General features: G+C 39.1%; 1 protein-coding gene across 1 annotated transcript in view; it reads left to right on the top strand.

Annotated features, from left to right (window-relative positions):
- The window catches only part of FANCL (Fanconi anemia, complementation group L), a 119,667-nt gene that overhangs the window by 11,867 nt on the left and 85,078 nt on the right, over positions 1-22,722 (top strand). Inside the window, exon 5 of the mRNA XM_006868032.1 lies at positions 21,200-21,398. Within this exon, the coding sequence (XP_006868094.1) occupies positions 21,200-21,398 (199 nt within the window). The remainder of the gene's footprint in view (positions 1-21,199; positions 21,399-22,722) is intronic.

Here is a 22,722-nt window from a genome sequence, read left to right as displayed (position 1 = left end):
CATTTCTGAGGTATAGGGAAGCAAAATGAAATTGTCCACAATAGTCTGAAAAGCCAATTGTTACTCTTTATCCATGGCAGAATAATAATAATAATTGTCACCACTTAAATAGTGCCTTTCATCCTCAGACCTCACGGCACTTCAACATTGTTACTGCACATTATTTGAGTGAATTTCTTTTGGGAGACAGGGCAAACTGAGAGACACATAATACATGGTTAACTATGCTAATTTTGTTTTCTTTAACAAATGCAAAATAAATAGCCTACTAAAAAGCCAGATAATATCTTGAAGATAAGTCCTTTCTAAAGTAGCTTTTTCTAAACAGATGCCTTTTGTTTTATATCAATGTAATTAAAAATATATTTTTTTATTCATGCACATACAAATCCTAGATTTGATTAACGATAGTGAAGTTTTGGCATCTATTTTATCAAAGACACAGACCCATGCAACTTGCTTGCACACAGAAAAATGACTTTAATGAAAAGGAAAAAAAACCCACTACAGCTTTTTAAAGCTTTGCTGCCTTCTAAATTTTATGAGTAAATTTTGTGGGAAACTGTGCAAATAGAGTATAATTATTTTTAAAATAGGAGTCTTTGTTATTAGTCATCTAACTGTCATGGGTATACAAAGCACCCTACTATATAGACAAAGAAATGAAAAAAAGTTACCTGTAGAGAGAGTTTTTGTTATTGAAAGAATAAAAACTAAAGCAATGGGGTGAACTTTTGGTTCACAGACACAAATACTGAATGCTAAACCTGGCTGAGGGAAAATCACTTTAGCCTGATAACCAGATTACTTAGAACAAAAATAGAGAAAATTAAGGACTGAAGAGCAGAAAATTAAAGTGGAATGCAATTTAAATAGTAAGTAGATGATGTAGGCTTTCATTTTCTTCCCCCCCAGTGTCCAGCTAATTAAAATTACAATCAAAATGAAAGTGTCTAAACTTGTAAATATCTTTAGCTAATGATTTTGTCTTTTTAATCATCTTCACATTCAAAGACTTCTTTTATTCATTTAGGTCTCTACAATAAAATGAAATTTTTTCCCCCTGTAAAAATCTTCCTTTTAATTTTCTTTATCTGCTTCTCTTTAAATAATACATTCTCCAGGTCTTTTTCTTTCTCTTTTTATGACATATTTTTTTCAGCTTTTTCTTGAACAACCTTTACAGTAGTGAAAGTTGTCTAAGTTCAGTTTGTATTTTTATTTAAAACTTAACAATCAACCCAAATGCAGCTTTTCTGTTGTTTGATGTTAGTTGCTGTTGAATTGATTCCATCACAAAGATAGGTCACCTCACACACAATCAAAATCATTTCTCATTATATAATACATGCATTTTTAAATTGCTCTTAAAAAAATTAAGTAGAATCTGTTTTCTTACTACAAATATTTCTCCATGGACTCCTGATGTAGTGCTGTAGGATCAGCACTGGATTGTGAACCAAAAAGTTGGCAATTCAAATCTACCAGCTGCTCCATGGAAACCCTATACAAGGTCATTATGAGTTGGAACCAATTTGATGGCACTTAACAACAACAATAATAATATACCTTCAACAAACTGATTCAGCACTTTAGGCCCTCATATATCCATGCCAAGAAATTTGGAAGATGGCTACCTGGTCAACTGATTGGAAGAGATCCATGTGTGTACTCCTTTCAAAGAGAGGTGACTCAATGGAACGAGGAAATTATCACACAATATCATTAATACCACACGCAAGTAAAATTGTGCTATAGATAATTCAAAATGACTGCAACAGCATATTGACAGGGAACTCCCAGAGGGTCAAGTCAGATTCAGACCTGGATAAAGAACCAGGGATATCATTACTAATGTCAGATGGCTCTCAGTTGAAAGCAGAGACTATCAAGAAGATGTCTACTTGTGCTTTATTAACTATGCAAAGTCTTTCGACTGTGTGAATCATGGTAAACTATGGATAACATTGCAAAGAATAGGTATTCCAGAACACTTAATTGTGCTCATGTGGAACCTGTACATAGACCAAAAGGCAGCCTTTGAATAGAACAAGGGGGCACTGAATGGTTTAAAATCAGGAAAGGTGTGCACCACAGTTGCATCTTTCTCAATACTTATTCAATCTGTACGCTGATCAAATAATCTAAGAAACTGCATTACATGAAGAAGAACATGACATGAGGATGGGAGGAAGACTCATTAACAATCTGAGATATGCAGATGATGCAAACTTGTATGCTGAGACTCAAGAGGACTTAAAATACTTACTGATGAAGATCAAAGATGACAGGCTTCCATATGGGTGCATCTGAAAAAAAAAAGAAAACAAAAATCCTGACCACTGGACCAATAAATAACATCAAGAAAAATTGACAAAAGTTTAAAGTTATTAGACTTCATGTTACTTGAATCCACAAGCAACAGTCATGGAAGCTGCTGTCAAGAAATCAAATGATGTGTTTTACTAGGCAAATCTACTGCATAAGACCTCTTTAAAGTGTTCAAGAGCAAAGATGTAAAGTTTGAGGCCTAAAGTGCACCTGAACAAAGTCATGGTATTTTCATGTGCTTACCTGAGAAATATTAAAAGTAGTCCCTGACAGGTAAATATGGGGCACCACTGGATAAAGGAACCTAGTAATGTTGTGCACTACCATGATTTCACATTACCTTAGCATGTGTCTTACACTGGGTTCTCGAGAGAAACAAAATCAGTGAAGCTATTAAAGGTATATATGAAGAGAGATTTATCTCAAGGAAAGAGCTCACACAATCGTGCTGTTGTTAGATGCCATCGAATCAGTTCTGAGTCATATCGAACAAAACACGACCCAACCCCATGTTTGAGCTCATTGTTGCCACTACAGTTTCAATTCATCTTGTTAGGAGTCTTCCAATTTTTCACTGACCCTCCATTTTTCCAAGCATGGTATCCTTCTCCAAGGACTGATTCCTCTTGACAACATGTCCAAAGTACACGAGACAAAGTTTTGCCATTCTTATTTCTAAGGAGCTTTCTGGCTGTACTTCTTCCAAGAGAGATTTGTTTGTTTTTCAGGCAGTCCATGGTGCTTTCAATATTCTTCTCTCAAACCATAAATCAAATGCATCAATTATTCTATAGACTTCCTTCTTCCTTGTCCAACTTTCACATGCATATGAGGTGATTGAAAATAGCATGGCTTGGGTCTGGCACACCTTTGTCCTTTGCTCTTTAACACTTCAGAAAGGTCTTTTGCATTAGATTTGCCCAATGTAAAACATTGTTTGGTTTCTTGACTGCTCCTTCCATGAACATTGATTACAATGATCATAATTGTATATAACTATATAATCATTGGAGACAATTGTAGAGGCTAGCAAGTTCCAATCTTTGGGTGAGATGTTAGGCTGGAGGCTCCTGACTCATGTAGCTGCAGAGGCTGATGAACCCAAGATCCACAGGTTATACAATAATCTTCTATCTGCAGAGATGAATGAATCCAATGTTGGTAGGTAAGATGGCAGGCTGCTGACAATTTCCAGGATCAGCACACAACATAGCAGAGCACTAGCATAAGTCCAAGGAATGGGAGGTCACATGATGAGCCAGAGGCAGGATCCAGACCCACCAAAAAGCGAAGAGGGTCTACATATATTGGAGATAGACCACATCCCTGTGGCTATCCCCTGTCAACTGACTGGATGTTCATAGCAGATCTCATTATCTTAACTATCACATCATGACACTGGGAATTTGGAAAAATGTATTTATTCATAAATTCTTTCCAAGTTGATGTCTTTAATTCTTAACAATACTCAACACCATTGTAATTGCTTTAGGGAATAAAAGTAAATATATTTTCTCAGTTTTAAGAAATTTATAATGTAGTTAAGCCTAGGAGATGTGATTCTAAAGGAATAAGAATGACTTTTATATGGGGAATCGGGCTTACTATCTTCCTATGCGTTGCTGTTAGGTACAGCTGAGTTGACTGTGACTCACAGAATCCCATGTAAAGAGTTTTCTAGGCTGTAATCTGGATAGGAAGAGATCATTAGGTCTTTCTCCTGCAGAGACAATGCATGGGCTTGAAGCACAAACTTCTTTGATTAGCAGTCAAGCACTTAACCATTGCACAACCAGGGCTCCTTTTTCATATGGTAACATACTACATATTTATAATCTGACAAACTCGGCTATCTTAAATTTTTATATTTAAAATTACCATAATCAGAGCACTGGTAGCATAGTGGGTTAAGTGCTGAGTTGCCCACAGCAAGTTCAGCAATTCAAATCCACCAGCCACTATGTGAGAGAAAGATGAAGCGGTTTACTTCCCTAAAAGATTTACATCCTCAGGAACCCTATACAGCGTCACTATGAGTTAGAACCGACTCTGCGGCACTTAACAAAAACAATAGTCTAATCAGAATGTATTTCTAAAAAGAGTTTCATGTCTAACAATATAAATTGATATCTGTGTAGACATAGCTTGCTCTACAAAAACAAAAGATGCAGTAGTTAAATGCTATCTATAAGTTGGAAATGACTCCATGGCACGTAACCACCATCACCACCATTGCTAGTAGGTGAGATTAGAAATGTTCCTTGGGTTGTTCTCCAAAAAATTAAATAAAAAACAAACAAGGCCTATACTAACAACATAAAGTAGCAATTTATTCAGAATCTTCAGACTTAAAAAAAAATGCCTTAAAATACCTAAAAGGTGATTTGAAAAAAGTCAGTTTTAATAGAAATCAAATGACAAAAATGTCTCCAAACTTTGGTCACAGACTATATTTACAATACTTTGCTAATCTCATTAAAATTTTTACTATGATAAAAAAATGCAAAATAAATACAAAACCACAACATAAAAATCTATTTATGTGTCATATATATATTTCACATAGCTATAATTTGACATTTATGAGGAGGGCCATGGCTTAATCTGGGTTTCATGATTCCCAGTCTGAAGCTTTTCTCCACTCACTTAAAGATTCAAAGCATAAAGGGATCTGAAAATTGATCTATGTTGCTCAATCTTTCCCTCAGTGTAAAGTCTTCTCTATGCAAGCCAGCACAAATAGAAACAAACTTATGTGTAACAGTGGCCACATAAATTATGTTATGGTTTTTTTTTCTTAAAAAAAAAAAAATATATATATATATATATATTTCTCCCCCTCTGTACTGTAGTGGTTACTAATTGGGCTGTGAACCACAAGGTGAGTACTTCGATACTACCAGCTGTTCCATGGGAGAAAGATGAGGCTTTCTGCTCCCGTAAAGATTTACAACCTCGGAAACCCTGCAGAGGGTCGCTATGAGTCGGAATCGACTCCATGGCACATAACAACAATACAACAATACACAGAGTAGACAGGGATGGGCAACCTGGACAATGGCTACCCAAAATCGGGGGTTGGGGGTGGGCAGCTACAAAGGCAAGAAGTGACTGTCTTACAAGCTTCCAAGAGGGAGCCTAGATCCAGAGAGCATGGCGGTAGAATCTCCACTGAGTTGTATCCAATCTGTCTAGGCGGGGCTGATGAAAGGAGATGGGGATAGGTCTCTTGTGATACAATAGTGAATAACTGTTATCAGGACTGACTGTGAGGGTTAGAAATGTAAAAGTAGACGTTTTGTAGCAAAAGAAGGGGAGTGACTGACTTTGCAGTCTAGGAGCAGAGGTCCCTGGGACCATCAAGGGAGAATAGCAGCATGCAGGACCCTACCCAGAGAAGCAGTGATGCCAGAGGTGGAGGCAGAGAGGATGACTTGGAGAGATGGAGCAGCTGGGGACTTTAGACCCAGAGAGGGAGAGGGGCTATGTGCTGACGACTGGGGGCAGGCTTGTAGTGTATACCCTTTGATTGGTTGATGATGCATGGAGGGGATTGTAATCATGGCAATGAAACGATACACGATAGGATGAATGTAAAGCTAATGTTCTCCCACGTAAACTATCACATAATCCACAATAAAACATTTAAATATATATATTTCTCTAGGTCAGAATTAAATGATCTTATTTGGATCTGGTTGAAATGGATGTTTTATGCATGCCAAATCATTTTCAGATCCATGTGCGTTGCCTTACAAGCCTTGCTCATAATCGCCAACATATCTCATAAAATATATAATCCTTTAAGCAAATAGCATGTTACTTTGAGGGTTGTTTTAAAAAGAGAGTTATCAAACCCTGCCAAAATATTTTATGAATGGGGTAAACATAGCATTTTTGTTGTTTTGTTTTGTTTTTTCCCTAGGAGAAATATTACCTGTGGCATTAAAAAGCAGCATTTGTTAGAATGAAATCTATCTGAACTCAAGCATGACTTGTGCTGTCACACTTTTGTCCTTTGCTCTTTAACACATCAGAAAGGTCTTTTGCATCAGATTTGCCCAATGTAATACATTGATTTCTTGACTGCTGCTTCCTTGAGCATTGATTACAATGATCATAATTGTATGTAATTATATGATCATTGTAGACAATTGTAGAGGCTAGCAAGTTCCAATCTTTGGGTCAGATTAGTTTATATTAAGTCCTTTATTAACACTTTCAATTATTTCCCATAAAAAATTCAATACGCATAAAATATCTTAAAAATTGATTCGTATTTCTCTGTCACATGTACAGCCTTAATTTCATATTTTTCATGCTCCCTCACTAGATTTTAAAGTAATTAAAGTGTTCTGAAGACCTATTTTACTGGTTCCATTACTTCTGGCTCCTCATGAATACAAAGTTCACTATGTTTATTCCCTGGCAAATATGGCCTACCAATAGGATTTAGTTCATATCTTTAAAAAACAGAAATATAAAATTTAGACTTTTTATTTTCACTGCTTTTTAAAAATTCAAAATGTAAATTTATCAGTGAAGTCTTAGATACAACAAATCAGGATGTAACATATGGTTCAAAACAAATTAGGCATTTTTAGCCTCTTTTTACTTCAACAAATGAGGCTCTCTGCTCCCATAATGAATTCCAGCTCTGGAAACCCTATACAGGGTCACTACGAGTAAGAATTGATTTGATGGCAATAGTTTAGAGTCTTTTGTTTTAGTTTATTTCAACAAGCAATTGATGAATGCACTACATCTGAGCACAAACCAGAAAATAAGAGTACTTGCTACCAATTTTTGAGTTTGTGTGGGGGATATAAACTAAAATTACTTGTTTCAATGAATAATCTCATCAGATCTTAATAGATTTCACATCTAACAGTAGAACAACAGAAGCAGATCTCTAGTGTAGATATGGATTGCTCTAGCAAAATGAAAGACAAAGTAACTAGAATGGCTGATACCTGCCAGGTCAGCAGTTTGAATCTACCATTTGCTCCAGGCAGAAAGATGAGTTTTCTGCTCCCATGAGGTTTACAGCCATCATTACACTACCACCATCATTACTATTAGGTGAGATTAGAAATGTTCTTTGGGTTTCAAAGAAACATCAGTAAGTAGACGTTTCTATAATGAAAAGATATTTATTATACAGCATAAAATTAACGAGATTAAAATTAAGATGTTATTAGGATAAATGAAGAAAAAGAAGACACTTTTTAGAAATGACATCTGAGCAAGGTTTTGAGAAAGGTGTGGTGAATGCTTTAGCAGGTGGGGGCAGGGAATTTCATTGAGAAGAGTAGGACATAAGCAAAGAAAGGAGATATTATAAAACATGGCAAGAAATTATTAAAAGCCAGTACAGAAGTGTGTTTTACAAGAGTACATCACATTTTGACTATATCATTCTTTTAGTCCTTCACCTATCACTTCTTGTTCTAGATCTTCTGGTATACAACCGCTCTGTGGCCAAAATACTAAAATGTCTCAGATCTTGTTTTTGCTTCAATAACCCCAGGTATGGCCAGTTTCAGACATTAGAGGAGCAAGTTTTGATATCAGAGATATGTCTTGGTTGCTAATGAAGTGAACTCATTACTTGTTGTCAGGTGCCATCCAGTCGGTACCAACTCATAGTGACCCTAAGCACAGCAGAATGAACACTGTCCGGTCCTACGCCAAATTCGCAATCATTGCTAAGCTTGAGTCCATTGCTACTGCCACTGTACCAATCCATCTCGGGGGTTTTCCTCTTTTTTTCTGATCTTCCACTTTACCAAGCATGATGTCTTCCAGGCACTGATCCCTCCTGATAATATGTCTGAAGTATTAGAGATAAAATCTGCCCATTGTGGCTTCCAAGGAGCAATCTGGCTGTACTCCTTCCAACACAGATTTATTTGGCAGTCTATGGTACTTTTAATAGTCTCCTCCAACGCCATAACTCAATCGCATCAATTCTTCTATGGTCCTCCTTATTCACTGTTCAACTTTTGCATGCATATGAGGTTATTGAAAATACCATGGCTTGGGTCAGGTGCATCTTAGTCCTCAAACTAACACCTTTGCTCTTCATCACTTTAAAGAGGTCTTGTGCAGCAGATTTACTTAATGCAATATGTCATCTGACTTCTTGACTGCAGCTTCTATGAGTGCTAATGGCTGACCTGAGGAAAATAAAAAGTCTTTCACTACTTCAATCTTTTCTCCATTTATATTATTGTTGTTAGGTGGCATCGAGTTGCTACTTATTGCTCCAGCGGTGAGGATTTTTGTTTTCTTTACATTGAGATGGAACTCATACCCAAGGCTGTGCTCTTTGATCTTCATCAGTAAGAATTTTAAGTCCTCTTGGCTTTCAGGAAGCAAGGTTGTATCGTCTGCACATTGCAGGTTGTAAATGAGTCTTCCTCCTATACTGATGCCATGTCTTTCTTTATATAATTCATCTTCTCAGATTATATGCTCATCACACAGATTGAATAAGTATGGTGAAAGAATACAACCCTGGCACATACCTTTCCTAATTTCAAACCACTCAGTGTCCCCTTGTTCTGTTCAAACATCTGTCTCTGGGCCTTTGTACAAGTTCCTCACGAGTACAATTAAGTGTACCAGAATAGTCATTCTCCACAATGTTGTCCATAGCTTGTCATGATCCACACAGTTAAAAGCCTTTGCACAGTCAATAAAGCACAGGTAACCATCTTGCTGTCTTCAGGAATGCTATCCCTTGTTCCATATCCTCTTTTGAATCCAGGTTGAACCTTTAGCAGTTCTCTGTCAATGTACTGTTGTAGACATTTTTCTTCGGCAAAATTTTACTTGCATACAATATTAATGATATTGCCCGATGATTTCCACATTCCATTGGGTCACCCCCCCTTTGAATGGGCACACATAAGAACATCTTCAAATCAGTTGGTCAGATAGCTGTCTTCCAAATTTCTTGGCATAAGTCAGTGCATCCAGTGTTGCTTCTGTTTGTTGAAATAGAACAAAATGTATTTCATCAATCCTGGAGCCGTGTTCTTTGCCAAGTATCCTTCAGTATCATTGGCTCTTGATTGTGTGCTACTTCTTGAAATGGTTGGACATCAACCATTTCTTTTTGGTACAGTGACTGTGTATTCCTTCCATCTTCTTTTGATGTTTTCTATATCATTCAATATTTCCCCCATAGAAACCTTCAATATTGCAAATTGAGGCTTGAGGTTTTTTCTTTAGTTCCCTTAACTTGAGAAATGCTGAGTGTATTCTTTCCTTTTGGTTTTCTAACTCCAGGTCTTTGCATATTTGATTATAACATTTTACTTTGTCTTCTTGAGCTGCCTTTTGAAATTTTCTATTCAGCTCTTTTACTTCCACATTAATTTCATTTGCTTTAGCGTATCTTTGCTGAAGAGCAAGTTTCAGAGTCTCTTCTGACATCTACTTTGGTGTTTTCCTTCTTTCTTGTCTTAGTGACCTTTTGCTTTCTTTCTGTTTGATGTTCTTGATGTCATTTCACAATTTTTTGGTCTTTAGTGTTTAATGTATCAAATCTGCTATCAAGATATCTCTAAATGCAGGTGGAATATGTTTAAGGTCATTTTTTGGCTCTTGTGGATTTGTTTTAATTTTTGTCAGCTTCAGCTTGAACTTGCATTTGAGCAATTGATGGTTTGGTCCGCAGTCTGCCTCTGGCCTTGTTTTGGCTGATGATATGGAGCTTTTTCACCATCTCTCTCCACAGATGTAGTCAATTTGATTTCTGTGTATTCCATCTGGTGAGGTCTATGTGTATAGTTATCTTTTATGTTGTTTAAATAAAGGTATTTGTAATGAAGTCATTGGTCTTGCAAAATTCTATCACGTGATATCCAGAAATACCTTTTCTATAACCAAGTGCATATTTTCCAATGACTGATCCATCCTCTGTGTTTCCAACCTTTGCATTCCAATCATCAGTAATTATCAATACATCTTCTTTGCATATTTGATCAATTTCTTACTGAAGAAATTGGTAGAATTCTTTAATTTCATCACCTTTGGTAGTTGGTGCATAAACTTGAATAAATTATCTTCCCTGTAGGCATATGAATATATTATCATATCACAGACAGCATTGTGCTTCAAGACAGATCTTGAAATGTTCTTTTTGTTGATGAATGCAACACCATTACTCTTTGTCACTCCTGGCATAGCAAATCATGTGGTTGTCATATTCAGAATTGCCATTACCAGTCCATTTCAGCTCACTAATGCCTAGGATAATGATGGTTATGTGTTCCAGTCCATTTTTGACAACTTTCAATTCTCCTAGATTCATACTTCACACATTCCATATTCTGATTATTAGTAGATGTTTACAGCTGTTTCTCTTCATTTTGAGTTGTACACCATAAGCAAATGAAAGCCCCGAAGGCTTTACTTCATTTGCATCACTTTAATTTTTACAGAAGTTTATAGTCACACATACACATTAGTGACACACGTAGCGATCCTTGCTCTTTCTGATTTTCATGTTGTCAGCATGATGTAATATGTGTATTGGATCAAAGTGATGTCCTATGCAGTGGTGAGATGGTGAAGATCTTAGCATATTAGTGTTAGACCACAGTATATAGTTAGAAAGCTAACATATACTTCATTCATAGAAGTAAGGATTAATTGGGCCTTTGTCAATAAAGTTAAAATGGATAAGTCAAACTTCTGGTGATGCCTACAAACCAAAGAAGAAAACAAATCCTTTTTTGGTATACAATAACTACAAACCTAGTGTTAAGTGCTGTATTAATTTACTCTAGTGATGGTGGTGGTGTGCTATCGAGTTGTTTCCAACTCATAGTGATCCTGTATAGGGCTTCAGAGGCTGTAGATCTCCTCATTTACTCTAGTTGTTGTTGTTAATTGCTAAGTGGGTTCCGACCCATAGTGACCCTGTATAGAATTTCCAAGGAGTGACGGGAGGGTATAAACTGTTGAACTTGTAGTTAGCAGTTGAGTGCTTATCCTACAGTGTCACACCAGGACTCTAGTTGGTGTTAAGTATCATTGAGTCGGTTTCAACTCTAATAGGGAGAGCAACATTGCCAAGGTAGTCACAAGTCGATTCTCAACTGATTTTGTTTCCAATGACCCACCATCATTCTCAAGACTTACCAGGTTGCTGAGGCCAAACTGGTCTATTCAATAAATCACTAATCTCCACAGTGCCTTCATGGTTGCAGCGTTTCTGTGTATTACCTGTTTTCACAGAGAAGGAGAATGCTAAATGGTTTCTTCTTGGCCTTTCCTAAAATAATAACCCTTATTTTTATAGGTCAGGGAAATTGTACAGGGATTCTGCCAGTTTCCTAGAATATCCATTCCAATATCTCACTTGATATTTGAGAAAATGACCCTAAGATGAGTTTGGGGGAGTCCTGGTTTGGGTGCTGTAGGATAAACACTGGACTGCTAACCAAAATATTGATGGTTCAAACCCACCAGCCACTCCTCAGAAACACTATACGGGGTCATTCAACAACTCAGCAACACTTACCAACAAGAGCAACAGTGGACTTACCAATAAATTCAGGTCAAAAATTCAGTTTTTACCTGGACTCCATAATAATCCCTAACTCTGACCAGTTAACCATTGTGGAATTACAGGTCTATAGGAATCTATGATCACTCTGGGCCAACATCTAATAGTGCACAAGTTTAATTATTTCCCTATTCTCATTGCACAAGTTTTCAGGTTAATGGCTACTAGTCCCTTTTAGAAAGATAAAGCAGAAGGTTCACAATATGTTTGCATCATTTTACAGCAGAATCTTCCCTCATAGATAAATGCCTCCTCTTCATTGGATGATGCTGGGTCTGTGTACCCAATATTATACAGCATACTGGCTCCAGTAAGGCCTCTATTCACCAGACCTAGAACAGCTTAGGTTAAATAAATCAAGACACACCTTAATTGGCTAGCTGTCAATTTTATTCCTGGAGACCCCATGATTAATTAACCGCAGCCAGAGATTTCTGCTGTAGATTTCTGCCCTGATTCCTGAGTGTAGCATCTGGCTATTAAAACAATACCCACTTTGCTTCAGACTTTTAACAATCATCACCTGGGCCAGGACTCAGCTGGCTTCTCACATCCCCATCGAGACCAGGAATACCATTTTATTGTCGCTTCTCCCATAAGCATTCATTCTCAACCCAGAGGGAAAAAAAGAGCCAGCAGGCCTCTTTTAAATATTTCGGTATCTCCCTTTTAACTCTGTTTTTATTGGCAACGGAGAGGATTCTTCAGGGCTCTGACAGAATATAAGGGTGAGATACATGATTCATTTAATCTACCTGATTATCTTCCAAAGTCTTGATGTTCTTTCCTTTACAGTGTGCCAAGAACTTTCTGGCCTTCCAACCCCCCCACCCCCACGAAATGAGACCAACAGTGGGTCAGAAAACTGTTAAACCCACAGCCAAATTCCTGAGCTAACATACTAAATGTAGTATGTCTTGTGCATGAACTCATCAAAATGAATGCAACCCATCTATGTTCAGGTAAAACAAAACAAACACCGTCTTAGGTTTCTAGAATGCTGACCACACAATAAAATAATATGGGAAGTTTTAAAAATATAACAGCAACAACAACAATGACATCTCCTACTCCCAGCATTTAAACCCGAATCTCCGGGGTTGGACCAATCATTTATATTGTTTCAAACTTTTCCAAGTGATTCTAATGCACAGTGAAGTTTGAGGACCATGACTTTATATGTGCACATGCATTTCCAAGTTTTTCATTGCCAACTATATGTGGTGCTGTAGGATCAGCACTGGACTTTTTTTTTTTTTTTTGGCCCATCTAGAGACTTTTATTCAGGGTGAGGAAGGTAACATCTGCCAGAGAGAGAAAGCAGGAGGCAGAAGGGAAGAGAGGAAGAAGAAGAGGAAGTCAACGGGAAGTGAGGGGACTTATATAGGTTCAACAGGAAGGGAGTGGTCATTTCTGGGGTGATTTAGCTCTGGCCTATCAGACACCATGTTGCCCTTTAAACTACACGCCTTGTAGCTTAGGGTGGGGAAATAGACAAAATGGAGTTGGAGGGAGGGGAGAGGGGAGAGCGAAGAACGGAAGGTATTGTAACATTGTAACATTGGCCCCTCTTTGGTTAAATAAGAAAAATGAATGGCCATCTCTATGATCCATGCCCATGGGAGAAGGGACGAAGGTCATTTTTCTGTAGCTACTTCCTGCTGGCATTGGGGTAACAAGGCTGTCTTTGGTCTTTGGGCTTGGACCACGGTCGGTGATGGCTTTGTCGTTGTTGGCGGTGTTGTCAGTAGCCATTGGGCTCCTCAAAGGGACACCAAGAAGTGATGGAACCAGGTCAGCAGCTGGACTGGGCTTAAGCCTGCAGTTCCAGGTCTTCGGAACCTGCCATGGTGAAAGTTACCCTGGGCTCCTGGGCGGTGATCCGTGTTGAGCACTGGACTTTTGAACCACAAGATCAGTGGTTCATACTCACTAGCTGCTTCCAAAACCCCCTATGCAGGGTTGCTATGAGTCAGAACTCAGTCGAAGGCATTAACAACAACATATTCTAATAACATGCATTCATACATTCTTCTGAGTTTCAGCTCAAAACCCATTATTCTTCTCTTTGCTCTGTCTCCTCAATTTTCCAGGATTCAATTTGCAGGCAAACACAATCTAAAATGGATAATCAAATATTTGCACACTTGCCATGTACCAGGAACTGGACCAAGTTCAGAGTCAACAATGCAACCCTAGTCCCTACTTTCTTTGTGCTTGCATTTGATTGTGTATGGCAGTTTCTCAATCTTTACATTTTGGGCTAGTTAATTCTTTATTGTGGGGCTGTCTTGTGCACTGTAGGATATTCAGCAACATTCCTGGTCTTAATCCATTATATACCAGTTACACTCTATCCCCATCCCTAATTATGATAACCAAAACTACCTCAAGATTGTCAAATATCCCGAGAGACAAAATTGTCCTTGACTGAGATCTAGCGGCTGGTATTGTTAAATTTTGTTGAGTCGAATCCTGACTCATAGAGATCCTGTATAAGGTTACCGAGGAGTAGCTGGTGGATTAGAACTGCTGACCTTGTGGTTTGAAGTCCAGTGCTGATCTTACAGTGCTACACCAGGAGTCCAATAGTCATCTCTAAACAAAGTTTTATGAGAACATGCATTTTAATAGGTTGTATATGGTACCTTAGTGGTTATGAATCTGGTTGCGAACATTAAGGTCAGCAGTTTGAAACTACCAGCGGTTCCGTGGGAGAAAGATGAGGCGTTCTGCTCCCATAAAGATTTACAGCCTCAGAAACCCTGTACAGGGTTATGTGCTATGAGTCAGGACTGACTCCATGGCACATAACAACAATATGGAATACTGATTTTTATGCCTTCATTGTCTATACCGTTGTCCAGTCAACAATTTCTTTGGTGGTGGTTGTGTGCTGTGGAGTCAGTTCTGACTCCTAGTGACCCTGTATAGGGTTTCTAAGGCTGTAAATCTTTACAGGAGCAGAAAGCCTCATCTTTCACCTGTGGAGTGACTGGTAGATTCGAACTTCTGACATTGAGGTTAGCAGCTCAGCTCATAATCCACTACTCTTTTTGTTGTTGTTAGGTGCCAAAGGCAACTCACTAATTAAAACCTTTCTAACCTCTCCTGACCCCTGCTGTTAAGCTCTGTCAAGTTGGTTCCGATTCATAGTGAGTTTTAACTACCAAACACCAATGCTATCCTACAGCACCATATCAAGACTTCTTCCTGACTCTAGCTAGGGAGAATTGATCACCTTTGTTCTTCTTCAAACGAGTTCTAGTGTGGTGCTGTAGCATAAGTACTGAACTGCTAACAGCAAGCTTGGCAGTTCAAACCCACCAGCTGTTCCTTATAAAACCTATCCAGGGTTGCTATGAGTTGTAATTGACTCAATGGCACTTAACAACAACAATTTTCCTTCAAAGAGTCCCTGGGTGGCTCAAACAATTAAGCACTCGACAATTAGCAAAAGTTTAGGGGTTTGAATTCAAGCCAAGCCACCTCAGAAGACGGGTCTGATGATGCGTTTTGGAAATGCTTTGCATGGAGAAGTTCCACTCTGCACAGGGAGTCACCATGAGACACAATGGACTTGACAGCAACTAGTGTAGTTTAGGTTTATTCTATCCCCACTGTATTTTTTCTGTGTATTTCAAAATGGAACTTCAACATACTGCTCTAAACACTTTGTACAAATGTGTTCACTTACTTTCTTTTCAATTCATTACTTAAGACTAAACCTGAGAGAACAAACAACATGGTGGATCAGGCGGAAGTGCAGTAAGGAGGTCTGTCAGCAACAACACAGAATACAGGACCAAGCAGGCTCAGGGGATGGTCCCAGAATTCTAAACCACATATATAAAGGAATATTTAGAAGGTTGGAAGGCTTACAGCTGGGGGAATTTGTGGCAGAAGCTGGAAATCTACTGTTTTCTAGTCCGGGATGCTCGGCTGCTTCAGGAGCCGCCATCTTGGGGGGAAGGATCGGAGCGGCCACAGACGCCTGGCAGAACCATAGAGATAAAGGTGTGGACACTCTTTTCTTTTGGTATCTGTTCATTGGCCCCTTGCTGTCTGCACACCTCCATTCTGGTGACTTTAGGGGTGCCTGAGCTAGTGGGCACCCCAGCCCCACCCTCAGAGGGATCTACTACACATGTGCACAGATCGCCTCAAAATTTAAAGAGACAGTTTCCACTTAAAACCAAACGGCCACAGCTGGCCCTCAACTGTTTATAACTAGAAAAAAAGGCCTGAACGGGGATTGTGGAGTGGGACGGGCAGACTAAAAGGAAACAGGCCAAAAATTAAATCTTAAGTACATAGTTTCTCTGCTATTCATCGAGTTTTCAGTGAGTAGCGATTCGGAAGTAGTTTGTCACTCTTTCTTCCTAGTCTGTCTTTGTTTGGAAGCTCATCTGAAACCTGTCCACCATGGGTGACCCTGCTGGTTATTTAAAACACCGGTGGCATAGCCCTCAGAATCACAGCAACTCAAATCACCACAGCATGACAGACAGATGAGTAGTGGACGTTTGGTTTTATGTCTATACTGTCTCTTTAAATTTCGATGTCAATCTTGATACAATCCTGATATAATCAAGATATATATAAGATATAATCAAGATACAATCAAGATGTTCTCTCCTAATCCTATCAATCCTGGTACAATCAAGATAAGCTTTCCCAAGATGGCGGCTCCTGGAACAGCTGAGTGTCTTCATCCAGAAAATAATGAATTTCTGGATTCTCCTGCAAATTCCCCAGCTACAAACCCTCCGAAACTCCAAACATACCTTTATATTTGTTACAGAGTTCCAACACCAACTCATGAGTCCTCTTGACCCGGTATTCCGTGTTGTTGTTGACCGAGCTCCTCACTACACATCTACCCGATCCACCATCTAATGAGGCAGTGTAGTGGTTAAAAACCTGGCTGCGAACCCCACAGTCAGCAGCTCAAATCCACCAGGCCTTCCACGTAAGAGAGATGAGGCTTTCCGCTCCTTGCAGTTAAACAGCCTTGGAGTCTGGTGCATTAATCCACAGCACTACACCAGGACTCCGAATCTTGTTGCTCCAAGATCTCGCTGCCGCCGCTCCAAGATCTCACTGAAAGTGCCATGGACTGCCAAAAGAACCAATAGATTTGTTTTGGAAGACGTGCAGCCAGAGTGCTCCTTGGAGGCCAGGATGGCTAAGCTTCGTCTCTCATACTTTGGACATATTCTCCAGAGGAAACAATCGTTGGAGAGGGATGTCATGCTGGGTAAGATGGAGGGTCAGAGAAAAAGAGGAAGACCTCTAATGAGATGGACTGGCCAGGTGGCATCATTGATGGACTCAAGTGTGGCAGAAGTAGTGAGGTTGGCCCAGGATCGGACATTGTTTGGTTCTGCTGTGCATGGGGTCGCTATGAGTCGGTTCTGACTTGATGGCACCTGACAACAACAACAACTACATAGTTTATGAGGAGCGGCTGGTGTGTTTGAACCGCTGATCTTGAAGTTATCAATTCAGTGCTTACCTTACAGCACCACATGAGAACCCTACCCTAAACGCTGTTGTTGTTAAGTGCTGTTGAATTGGTTCTGACCCACAGTAATCCTATAAAGGGCTTCCAAAGAACGCCTGGTGAGCTTGAATCATCAACTCTGTGGTTCAAACTGACTTTGCAGTCCAGTGTATTAAATCACAGTGCCACACCAGGACTTCATCCTAAACATTAGTGAGCTGAAATGGATTGCTATTGGCCATTTTGAATCAATCATATGGTTTACTATGCAAGAAACAACACCATTCAAGAGGAATGGTGTCACACTCACTGTTAAAAAGCATATTTCATGATACATCTTGAAGTACAATACCATCTGTGATAGGACAATATCCATATGCCTTAAAAGGAAACCAGTTAATACCAATATTATTCAAATTTACACACCAACCACTAAAGTGTTGATGAAATTGAAGAATTCTAATAATTTCTCTGTCTGAAATTGATCAATTATGCAATCAAGACGTATTGAAACTGGAAGGGTGGAAACAGAGGAAGAGTCAATAGTTGGAAAATGTGGTCTTGGTGACAGAAATGATGCTGGAGATTGCATGACAGAATTTCACAAGAGCAATGACTTACTCACTGTAAACACCTTTTTTCAACAACATAAAAGGCAACTATACATATGGACCTCATCAGATGTAATACACAAGACTCAAACTGACTACACCTTTGGGAAGAGATGAGAAAAAGCTGAATATCATCAGCCTAAACAAGGCCAGGGACTCTCTGTGGAACATCAATTTTTCATATTTTTCAGGCTAAAGCTGAAGTAAATAAAACTACTCCACCAGAGCCAAAATATGAAACTGAATATTTTCCAACTGAATTTAAAGATCATCTAAAGAAATGATTTGATCCTACTGACTGAAGACCAGAAGAATTGTGGGATGACATCAATAACTTCATACATGAAGAAAACAAAAGTTCACTGAAAAGGCACAAAAGAAAAAGACTAAAATGGATGTCAGAAGAGACCCTGAAACTTGCTGTTGAGTGTAGAGGAGCTAAAGGGAATGGAAGATATGAGGACATAAAAGAGTTGAGAAGACAAAATCAAATATGATAACAAAATGTGCAAAACCTGGAGTTAGAAACCAAAAGGGAAGAATATGCTCAGCATTTCTCAAACTGAAAGACCTGAAGATAAAAATTCAAACCTAGACTTGTAATATTGAAGGATTCTATGATTAACTGTTGAATGATTCAGAAAGCATGAAAAGAATATGAAGGAATGTTCAGTCACTCTACCAAAAATCAATGGGTGATGTCAACCATTTTAAGAGGTAGCATGCAATCAAGAGTCTATGGTACTGAAGGAAAAAGTCCAAGCTGCACTGAAGGCACTAGCAAAAAACCAGGCTCCAGGAATAAATGGAATACAAATTAAAATCTTTCAAAAAACAGATGCAAGATTGTACGTGCTTACTCATCTATGCCAAGAAATTTGAAAAACAGCTACCTGGCCAACCAACTGGAAGAGATCGGTATCTGTGCCCATTCCAAAGAGAGGTGACACAATGGAATGTGGAAATCACCTGACAATATCATTAATATCACATGCAAGTATATTTTTGAAGATAATTTAAAAAACAATTGCAACAGGACATCAACAAGAAAATGCCAGAAATTCAAGCTAGATTCATAAGAGGATGTGGAACTTGGGTTACTGACTTCAGCTGCATCTTGGCTGAAAGCAGAGAGAATAATCAGAAAAATGTTCGTATATTCAAAGACTATGTGGATTATGACAAACTATGGATAACATTGTGAAGAAGCGGTATTCCAGAACACTTAATTGTGCTCATAAGCAACCTGTACTCAGACCAAGATGCAATTGTTTGAATAGAACAAAGGGATCTTGAATGGTTTAAAATCAGGAAAGGTGGGTAGCAGGGTTGTATTCTTTCATCATACTTATTCACTCTGTATGCTGAGCAAATAATCTGAGAAACTTGGGTATATGAAGAAGAACATGACATCAGGATTGGAGGAAGACTCATTAACAATCCGCAATATGCAGATGATATACCCTTGATTGCTGGAAGTGAAGAGGACTTAAAATTCTGATGACTATCTAAGACTATACTTCAGTATGGATTGCACCTTCATGTAAAATACCTCACATCTGGACCAATAAATAGCATCATGGTAAATGCAGAAAAGATTGAAGTTGTCAAAGGCTTCATGTGCTTTGGATCCACTATCAACATTCATTCAACACTCAAGAAATCAAATGACATAATGCATTAGGCAAGTCTGCTGCATAAGACCTCTTTTTAAGTGTTCAACAATGAAGATTATCAGTTTGAGGACTAAGGTGTGCATAACCCAAGTCATAGTCTTTTCAATTCCCTCATATGCATGTAAAAGTTATGCATTTGAGTGATGGCATTGGAGAAGAGTATTAAAAGTACCATGGATTATCAGCAAAACAAACAAATCTGTGTTGGAAGAAGTACAGCCAGGTGCTTCTTAGAAACCAGGATGGCAAGACTTTGTCTCTCATACTTCAGACATATTATTAAAAGGGACCATTTCCTGGAGGACATAGTGCTAGGTAAAGTGGAGGGTCAGTGAAAATGAGATGGAATGGCACAGTCGCAGCACCAATGGGTTCAAACGTGACAACTGTGAGCATGGCACAGGACCAGGCAGTGTTTTGTTCTGTTGTGTATAGAGTCGCTATGGTGTTGGAACTGACTAGAGGGCAACAGGACTCGTGTTTGTGTGTACATTTGTATTTGTATGACATTCTTAGGAGATACAGCTGATTCTGGGACCACATTTTGATAACTACACCTTTAGTGTAATTTATATTTAATTGTTGCTGCAACATTCTTGTTTCCCCCTAAATATCTAGAACACTGTTGACAATTTTTGTCAAAACTTAAGCATTTTTAAGAATGTTAACTAAGCACATTTTTGAGGGTAATGGAAGGGTCATGTGCTGTTTATCATTATACAGATTCTGGTCTATTGAAATGTTTTGTAAATAGTAAGACTAAAAAATTCTGATGCATTGAATACTAATTAGAATATCAAATATTCACATTAAATATTATTAAGTCCTTATTTAATCAACTTTTCCAAGACACCATGACTAGGGCTAGGTGCACCTTAGTCCTCAAAGTGACATCTTTGATTTAATGAGATCTTTTGCATATATGCCCAATGCACTATGTCTCTTAATTTCTTGACTGCTGAGTCCAAGAGAATTGTGGATTGTGGATGCAAGTAAAATGAAATACTTCACAACTTCAACATTTTCTCCATTTACCCTGATGTTGTTTATTGGTTTAGTTGTGAGGACTTTTATTTTCTTTACATAAGTTGTAATCCATAAGGAAGGTAAATTAGCTATTTGACATACTGCCACTTATAGTGTAATAATTCTGTATACTGAGGGCATAGAGAAGAGAGGCCACCAAGGGATTTCATAGAGGAAAGGGGGGGTGCAGTAGAAGTGCTACAACACCAAGAATGCAAAACCATTTTATGCTGGAAGAAATGCAACTCCAAAGTTATAGCAACTTTTCACTTAGTCAAGCAAAATCATCAAAAGTGTTCTTGGGACAATCAAGAATAACCTTGTTGAGTTACGACTGGGAACTTGACGTCACTCCTCCCATCGGGGTTAATGCTGCCTCCAGCTGAACCGCCTGTAACTTTGCAGGGCCTGACTCAGGTCCATCAAATGGGCACTAACCTTTCTCCGGAGGCTTTTTCCCGCCAAGGCTCGAATTTCTGCCTCTAGGGGACTCGGGCACTAGCTGGACTGCGCATGTGCGGTGCTTGGTTTTGCTTCTAACTTCCCTGCGGCCCCACGGACGCCGAGGTTTGGCAGTGATGGAAACGAGCTTGTTGCGCCAGTTCCCGTTGCTTTTGCCTCAGAATCGGGAGAAAACCGTTTATGAGGGATTCATTTCGGCTCAGGTACTCTCCTGGCTCTTGTTCTATCAGGAGAGCCTACCTGTCGCAGTGCAGCTCTGCCTATGCGATTCTCTGATGGGAGGGCTCAGACTTGGGCACTTGGAGAATGAGGGCAGCGCCTAGCAGCTTTACCTAGATAGTAGAAGTTTGAGACACTGCTAGAAAGCCATCCTTCGTCGCCCTCTGCGCACTCGGGCCCCGGGGCGCCCGCGCTGGCGCGTAATGGCGTGAGGGGCGGGGCTTCTGATCACACCCACTCCTGCCTTCTCTTTTCTGTCTACTGTCTCTGCTTGTTAAGTGTCTGCCCCAAAGTTACTTTTTTTTTCAATTTTGGCCTCATTCTAACAGTGTCTTTCCTCTCCATTAATGTTGGTGGCATTTCACCGAGAATTTTGTGTTAAGTATATTCGCATTTCCTTAAAACATTTTAAAGGAAAACCCAGTTGCTGTATGTGCCTCAGCATATCCAGTTTAGATTTTTTCTGGAAATTTTCAAAACGGAATTGATTACCTTTGCTGAGTGGCTTGATCACCAAGTGACTTCTTATGTGAGCTTTTTTTTACACATGATAACTTAAGTGTACAGTATTGAACGGTACAAATTGTTTTCCAGGTGTATCTCATTTAATCCTCAGCCCTTTGAAACAATTGCTTTTAAAAATCATGATTCCTATTATTATACAGTAGTTGAGGAAATCAAGGCTTGGGATGGTGTAGAGGTTAAGTAACTTGGCCAAGATCGCAGGAGGATGTTTTAATCTCTAGCGAACTCAGCCCTGTACTTTTCCTACTACGTTTTCCCATAACACCGGGATAATTTAGGATTTTAATTATGTCCTTTTCTTCTCTGATTCAACACCATCCTCTTCCTACCACCACGCATAATCTTTGAGCATAGGGGCAATATTAAGTAATTGATATGTTTTGAAGCTTCCAGCAATCTTCATGATGTCTCAAAAATACTGAGTTAAGTATCAAATTTTCTTGCCAAATGAAAATTTTATCTTCCACTAAGAGAAAGTAAAGGAGCTCCGGTAGCACAGTGGTTACGAATTGGGCTGCGGGCCAAAAGTCAGCCGTTCAAAACTACCAGCTTTTCCGCGGGAGAAAGTTGAGGCTTTCTGCTCCCGTAAAGGTTTACAGCCTCGGAAACCCTATACAGGGTCGCTATGAATCGGAACCGACTCCACGGCACATAACAACACCAAGAGAGAGTAGGAGTCGTGGTGTGGCGCTGTGGGTTAATGTGCCAGACTGTAAAGTAGTTTGAACTGCAAGATAGGCAATTCAGGCTCATCAGCTGCTCCTCGGAAACCCTATACTGGGT

The sequence above is a fragment of the Chrysochloris asiatica genome, unplaced genomic scaffold (assembly GCF_000296735.1).
Source record: "Chrysochloris asiatica unplaced genomic scaffold, ChrAsi1.0 scaffold00114, whole genome shotgun sequence".
Taxonomy (NCBI): Eukaryota; Metazoa; Chordata; class Mammalia; order Afrosoricida; family Chrysochloridae; genus Chrysochloris; species Chrysochloris asiatica.
The sequence above is the reverse complement of the archived record's forward strand: the minus strand, read 5'-3'. Positions and strand labels throughout refer to the sequence as shown.